The 8,158-nt window shown below is 41.9% G+C and overlaps 1 protein-coding gene across 1 annotated transcript; it reads right to left on the bottom strand.

The window, feature by feature from the left end:
- Positions 1-5,056: 5,056 nt before the first annotated feature.
- Positions 5,057-6,194, bottom strand: LOC147604672 (photosystem II 22 kDa protein 1, chloroplastic-like). Its single transcript, XM_086794817.1, has 4 exons — positions 5,913-6,194; positions 5,699-5,824; positions 5,365-5,614; positions 5,057-5,301 (listed from the first exon to the last, which is right to left on the bottom strand). Exons 1-4 carry the CDS (start codon positions 6,108-6,110, stop codon positions 5,057-5,059), a joined length of 819 nt encoding a protein of 272 aa, XP_086650943.1. The 5' UTR covers positions 6,111-6,194.
- Positions 6,195-8,158: the final 1,964 nt, after the last annotated feature.

Genomic DNA, 8,158 nt, shown 5'->3' with positions numbered 1-8,158 from the left:
ACCAATCCCCCCCCAATACCCTTGCACCGCTATGCTACTTTGAGACCCATTTCCCAATTTTACTGGCAAGACCCTATGATAGTTGGACAATCCCAAAAGGCATGCCTTCCATCCTCCAATGCAGTTCTGCATCTAGGGCAACTTCCAGAAGTAAAGTTCCTCTATAAAACCTTATACCGAATAGGCAGGGCCCACATGCACGCTCTCCACAAAAATACATGAGCTTTCATAAGAATGCCTACTTCCCAAATTAACTTCCACCTCTTTTTCCAAGTGTTAGTATTCCAATTCACCCTCTAGGTTTTATTACAATATTCTGCATTCACCTCAATCCTTCTCATTTCCAAATATAAAGCCCTAGTTGCCCCTTTATCCAATTTGACTCCATTAAACCAGGCCCAATCTTTAACCCAGTAGGTCTCATCAAATATGCTGTAGAAATCCAATCTCTCTCCACTTCTGCCAGCGCCTGTCCTGCACTGCACTTCCCTTAGTAATAGTCTAAACTCTTCTTCCAGTTGTGCCAATTCTTTCCATCCCACTAGAGACCAATCCAAGCAGTCAACCAATCTCGTCAAACCTTTATTGTTCAACTTCTTAGCTAAACTGTTGTCCAGAAGGGCCAAAGGAGGGGTGAACTTATGAGTCCACCATATCCCCAGGCTAAATAAAGAATTCCTTATAACTTTGGCATAGCCATCCCAAATCACCAACCCCAACACTTCCTTCCATTTATCACATAAGAATCTACAAAAAGGAGAACCTTTAATTTTTAGGGGAGCATAAGATAACAACTTATCTTTTCAGTCAACCCCAACCATCTTCCTTTCATAAGCACATGAGAGTCCTCTACTAGTTCCCTTACCAATTTGTCCCATATCTCCTCTTCATGTAAACACTTGGGTAAGTACATAGCTATCCTGCCTTCTTGGCATGAGTGGGTAGATGTGAAATGCCAATCCCTCCTTCACTCTTGGTCAGACTCAACTTATCCCAGGTAAGCCAGGCTGTCACTTTCCTATTATTCCCCCCATTTCTCCACAAAAAGTCCCTTATAGGCCCCACAATCTTCTTCCAATGACATTTACCAAAATCCAGGATACGGCATAGAAACATGATGTAGGCATTTATTAGAACCACATTATAGATGCCACCCTACCATGAAAAGGAACCCTAACCCCCTCCCATTTCTTCAACTATTGATAAATCTCTCTAGGGCCCAATCGGTTAACTGTTTATTTGACACCTCCACTCCAAAGGGAACCCTCAGATGTCTAACTATTTGTCCCCTCCTAATTACATCACACCCCCATATCTCCAAGTCAAAGTCATTATCTTTAGTCTAGGCCTAGAGGCCTCAGCAAACTCTTTTACAATGTATAGAGCCTGCCTCAGATTGTCATTCTCTGCCCTCATCAAAAAAAGCAATGAGTCATCAACAAAGTATTGAATAACCAATGTCTCTCCACCCACCAACTTCAATCCAATCACTCTTCCTTTGACACAAGCATCCTCCAAGGCCACAAGGGATGGAGGCAATAGAAAATAACAAGGGAGCAAGAAAGCAACCCTATCTCACATATCTTACCCCCAACCAGTCTTCCATTCAATAGAAAATTAAAGTTTCCACCCATGGTGAGGGTATAAATATAGGTAGCCATCCTATTTCCAAAGCCCAACCTTTCCATGACTCTGGCTAGTCCAACCCCCTTCTGCTTGCCCCCTTCCCTCACCTTCTAAAACTTCCTTCCCTTTCCCATCCTTTTGCAAGTTCTCATTATTTTCCTTATCCCCTGATTTACTTCCCCCTTCTACTTGCCCCCCTCTCTCAGTTTCTAAAACTTCCTTCCCTTTCCAATCTTTCTTCAAGTGCTCATTATTTTCCTTATCCCCTACTTTACTTCCCCCACTAGGTTCTCCATCTTTCACTTCCTCCCCCTTAGGCTTTGCATGTCTCTCTCCACCGCAATTTCTTGCTATATGACCAAAGCCACTACACCTAAAGTATGCCCCGAGAAACATGCTAAATTTCACACTCAACTCCAATCTCCCTAGCTTTCCCAGATCCACTTCCAAAGTTCTAGGGGATTCTTTCAAGATATTCCAAGTGATACACACACTGTTTGCCTGGCACTCGATATCCTCATCCTTTGAGATATAAAGCACCGTACCAAGCACGCTGGCAAGTTCTCTCAACGCCGGCCTTAACCAAGGCAGTAGGCCTACTATCTCTATCTGCAAGCTCTTATTTACATCAAACAGAGGGCTGAAGGGCAGAGCATGAATGAGTTTCTGTCCCATAAACAACAGGGCCCTTATAAATAGACAAATACAGCCTAGCCTTTCGTGAAAAACACGTTAAAGAAACCCTTACTAAGATAAAAGACCTGAGACACCACCTTATCATGGAATATATCCTCTTGCAGCCACTTCCCTAGGTGTGCTTTTTCTAGTGCTCTGCCAGAACAAAATACTATGGCATTGCACACTGAGAAGACACCTACCTATCTCCTAATCAATTCTGAGGAGACTCTCGTACACATCTCCACTTGTGTTCTCTAATTTTGGGCGTTAAGTCGCGCTGCAATCCAATCCAAGTGCAACTTCTTTGCATCCCTCCATTACTTCTTTTGGATCCTCTAGCTCCCAATCTCCCTAGTCACCAACACCCTAATCCTCTAGCCCATGAATCCTCCATCTCCCAGGCTCACTGGCTTGCATGCGCGAGAGGACTACGGTCACCTACCTTATGGATGATCACATGCAAAGCCACGTGTTGCTATAACTCCTCCACTCCCCCTTTCCTGCTTGAAAGGATGAGATCCTATTGTCCTCACGGTCTATTAGGAAAAATAGGGTTTTTGTTAATAGAGATGCGTGATGCGTATCAGTTTGGCTTATGCAAATGAGAGTAAAAAGAAGCATTTCGCCGATAGGGGCACATGGGAAGGAAGACAATCATTTCAACCAAGAAATAATCGATCAAAAAATCAACCTGATTAGTGAAGGGAAACCCTTGATGGTGTTGGCGATGGCGATGGCGATTTTGCAGCGAGACAAATGCATGCAGGAGAAATAAAAAATAGGGATATGTTTCATTTGGATTCTCCCCTTTATCTAGAATGATCAAATAACTGGGATTAAATTATGTAAATGCAAGGTACTTTTTTTTATAACGTGACAAACTAGTATTATAATTCTTTTATATTTAATTTTCACCACATGAAAATTTTCATGTTTTTTATCAAATTTTTTACACGTGAAATTTTTCTCTTAGAGTGATATGAAGTTTTATTGGAAAGGTTGAGGGCTTCAATATAGGTGCTATGTGTCATCTTCTTCATCTAGGCATCGACTTGGTGGCATGAAAATGTAAGAGTTTTTCATGTGTCCATGGAGCTTGTTCGATGTAAGTGTTGATGAATATTCTTTCGCTCGATGAGAACCCATGATTTTTGACATTTTACAACAATTCTAATACTTAACTACATGGCTTAAATTTTTCCTTTTCTAGATATCTAAGATGTTTGTGAGATCAATCGTATAGTGCAATTTTCCCTTCTTACAAAATTCGTAACATCAAAATATGAATATGAAAGCATTGAGAGAAGGCCATCACTTTGCCAAGAAGATAACCATTTTCGGATATAATTAAACTTTTCAAAGCTACGTTTATTATGCCAGGTAGAGCACTTTTATGTGTCACGTGTTCTTAGATTCCTGATAATTCAATTTTAGGTGACACATGTTCTTTGTCAAGTGTCACATGTTAGATTCCTGACAATTCGAATTGTCTTTATACATACATACATACAAACATATACATTTACATATACATATATATATATATATTTATTTATTTATTTATTTATATTTATATTTATACATACATATGTATATATATATATACATATATTCATGACAATTCAAACTGTCTTTCTTTATATATATATAACTCAACACATTGCTCCCTAAGTGGCCCATGTGGGTTTGAACTTGTTAATTCTCTAAAGACGAATAGATTTGTGTGTTGTACTACACATTATGCATTTCATTTCAATGGGAAGAACACGATACCTATTCGGTGCATATTATTCACTATTACTATTCACTCTACTATTTGGATAAAATTATAACTCTACTTTTAAAAAGAGGACGACAAAAAGAAAAACATAGATATTTTTTATTTTTCATGAAGAAAATTCCTATGGATTTGAAAAGCAAAAAAGTAAGAACATATGTAGAACTGAAAAAATCGATTTAAAAAACCATTAAATAATATTTGAGATGGAATAACATACCCCTACAATGCAAGCTGTCGTCCTCTCTACGACACAGGCCCTCGGTCGCCCCTCTCTCCCGTCATCGCCCCCTTCTCTCTCTCCTCTCTCCACCGCCCCCATCCTCTCCCAGCTATGCCTCTTTTACTACTCCGCCCTCTCCATTGCTTCCATCCCCTCCGTTTACCCTCTCTCCACTGTCCCACAATAGACAGGGAGATTGATTTATTTCAAAGCATATTCCCATCTATTAAATTCAAGCGAGAAAAAAATGTTAATCTCCTTCGTGTGTATTTTTAAAAGTCCATATATGGCCAATACAATCACGTATTGTGCGCCTATCTACTTTGCAGTGTAGCAACAAATCGTAACCCTCGATGATCTACAGAAGAATCTGAAAATCAGAGTGTGAAAAAAGCAGAGTTTCTACGTACCAGGGAATCTATGAATGACGCTTTCTGCGCGTTAGCGTATCTGCTTGTGAAAATGAAGGTTTACAAGCATTCTGAATGTGCTTGAAATCAAAAGATGGTCAAAATCACTAGATTGCGCATTACAGTTGCAACTGTTGGAAATAAAAATATAATAATTAATAAATAAATAATATTATACCTTACGGTTACAATAACAAATGTTATCTAAATTCCCTTCCATTAATTAATTGAATAACTTTTTTCACTCGTTGTTTTTTCACTCGTTGTGTGCCCTATTACAAACACTCGAACATTGCAAAAAATTGAAAGGGGAGGTTTACAAAAGAAGAGAGAGCCGAGTGGTCAGTCGTCGTCTTCATCTGTGACGAACTTTCCGGTACCAGGGTTGATGGCGGCGACGAAGAAGAAGAGCACCCAGAAGAGGACGAGGGGCTCGATCTCGTTGATGGGCACGCCCGTCTCTATGTTGAGCTGGGCCAACGTCCCTTTGCCTGTGATCACCTCCCCTATGATAGAGAAGGCAATGCCCAGCTGCGCCATCCTCCCCACAAACAGCTCGTTTGCCTTGGTGAACCCAAAGGTTTTTCCTGCACACACCAAAGCATTGATTAACGTCGACAACCAGTTCTAACCCTAACCCTAACTCTTACCTCCTTCCTTTAGACCAAGGGCCGACTTCACGCCCTTGCCCGGTGGAATCACGGCCTTGTACAGTCCCGTCGGCTCCACTGCGTCGTCCACGAACTTGCCCCTGTCCCCCAAGGCCCCTATGGCGCCCAACAATGTGAAAAGAATGAAGAAGAGCAGCAGCGGTTCCGTCTCGCTAAGCGGAAGCCCAGTCTCCAAATCGAACTGCGCTAGGGTGCCCTTTCCCGTTATGGCCTCCCCCAATATAGACGCCTAGAAACAACACAGGTAGAATCGTTATACTTTCACACTTGCCTGACAGACGACTGGTATGTGGACGAAATGCAGCATGCTCACCGCAAAGCCCAGCATGGCCACCCGCCCAACAAAGAGCTCGTTCTGCTTCGTGAAACCTATGCCACCGGAGGTTCCAAAGACGCCGTCTTCGGTCTTGCCCTTGACTGCAGCCTTGGAGCTAGTTGTCTGCAATCTCCACAATCACCATCAAAATGCGACCTCGTGCAGGCAAGAGAATGCGTGTGAGACGCACCAAGAAACAGACGAGCGTTACCTTCTTGGGGGTCTTGGTACCGAACACAGCTAAAGTTTTGATAGAGGACGAAGATCTGCTGCTGCGAGAGGCCAAAGAGTGGAGAGGAGCAAACGAGAGGGTGTGTGCAGGGGCTGGCTGCATGCGAACACCCGCTTGGGACTCAGTAAGAGCAGAAGACAAGGCAGAGGAACGGGAGAGAAGCGCAGATTGAGCCATCGTTACCCGCGCACGCAAGAAAAAGGAGCTACGTAGAGCTAGTTGATGGGGCGGGAGATGCAGGGAAGCGAATACTTTTGAGATTTGCACTTGTCTCACGCAGGCTAGTAAAATGACAGATTTTCGTGCGCTTTTGTAGAGTTTTTTTTTGGAGAGCTTTCAGTGATAAGGCTAGCGTGAGGCCCTTGGGATGCCCACGTGGCAAGGACTCGTTACGATCAACTCTCGCCACATCACCCCTCTCCGGTCTTTATTTGGTGGAGCCCTCCCTAGACGCTTCGAGAGAATGCTTCAAACACTAGTCACCTTTCATCCTCACAAACACCCTAAGCCCCTCTCTCTCTCTCTCTCTCCTATAGTGTGTGTAATACCTCTCTCTCTTATAGTGTATGTAATAAAAGAGGACCCTTGCCCCTCTCTCTCTCTCTCTCCTATAGTGTCTGTAATAAAAGAGGACCCTTGCCCCTCTCTCTCTCTCTCTCCTATAGGGTGTGTAATAAAAGAGGACCCTTGCACTACCTTTCTTCTACCCACAAGTGGGGCAGATTGGCTAGTGTAAGGGCCCTTAAAAAGGCCATGATCCACCCGAGCTCAAGTCCAACCTTTGGTTATATATGCCCTCGTGTTGCATTCTACCAACGCAAATACCTCTCTCTCTCTCTCTCTCTCTCTCTCTCTCTCTCTCTCCCCTTTTTAAGCACGCACACACACATGCACTCACATGTACGTGCATTCCCACCAGACTTACAAAAGCGTTTTTATGTTCGAGTCTCAAAAAAACAATCTTGTTCGTTTTTTACCCCGGCTCGAAAAACAAAAACAAAAACCCACGAGACTTACATACGGGCTTTTGAGGGGGAACAACCAAACTTGCCAACATTGATGCCTCCACAAGCAAGACATGACTAGACCCCATCACCTTAATGTGGAGACTACAACCTGAGATGAATAAAGACGTAGGATTTTTATTTCATTACTATACATGCAAGAGCGTATATTGATGTTATTTCATCTTTGTTTGCCCAAACCTAACCAAGTAGATTGTGGTATAATGGTGTTGGTTCTCTTAGACATGTGAAACTTATTTCATACATAAGTGTTTTTTTGTTGCAATCACACACAATAGATGTTGGAAATCGATCATATAATGGTTTCATTACTCTTTTAAGGTTATGTAGAGAAATTAATCGTATAATGGTTTCATTACTCTTTTAAGATTATGTAGACTTAGAGTTTCAAGCTTTATCCTCCTAGTGTAGTTGAGTTGGTAAGGGGCTAGATTCTTGAGTGCAAGGTCACTAGTTCAATCTTTGCTTGCTACAATGGTGGACATATTCAATGTAGATAAAATTCCACTAAAAGAAAGAATTTCAAGGTTTCCTCTTGGAGATTTATAAAATAAGGTGATTGCGAATATTGTACTACTCTTTGATGTTTGGGAATGGTAATATAAGCACGTGTAGGAAGCCTTAGGATCAACTTTAAAGTTATCTATATAAAAGGGGATGTAAACCGATCGAGATCCCTCTCACTATGATATGTTGGTGTGTGTTGAACTTCCTGACAAGGTGATGTTTCCAGAGTTGCACAGCATAATTAGTCATTACAATGTCCATGGACCATGTGGTGAATTGAATATGCACTCTCCTTGCATGGTTAATGGGAGTTGCAAACATCGGTATCCTCAGAATTTTTGTTGCGAGACTACTAGCATTGATGACAATGGGTATCCAACTTACATGCGATGAGATGATGGTAGTTTCATCCAGGTAAAGGATCATAGGGTGGATAGTCGTTCGATGGGTTGTTCCATATAACCCTTTTCTCTCTTTGAGGTACGAATCCCATATTAACATAGAAGTATGCTCTACCATTACAGCTGTAAAATATTTGTATAAGTATGTATACAAAGGACATGATAGAGCTACTATAGAGTTGCAAGACAGAAATGGGGTTATTGAGACGAGGTTAGTCAATATTTGGATGCACGATATGTTTTTGCTTTTAGAGGCATGTTGGCGCATATATCAATATGATTTGCACGATGA

This window comes from Cibotium barometz, chromosome 61, assembly GCF_041138505.1.
Source record: "Cibotium barometz isolate CiBa-2024 chromosome 61, ASM4113850v1, whole genome shotgun sequence".
In the NCBI taxonomy this organism is placed as follows: domain Eukaryota; kingdom Viridiplantae; phylum Streptophyta; class Polypodiopsida; order Cyatheales; family Cibotiaceae; genus Cibotium; species Cibotium barometz.
The sequence above is the reverse complement of the archived record's forward strand: the minus strand, read 5'-3'. Positions and strand labels throughout refer to the sequence as shown.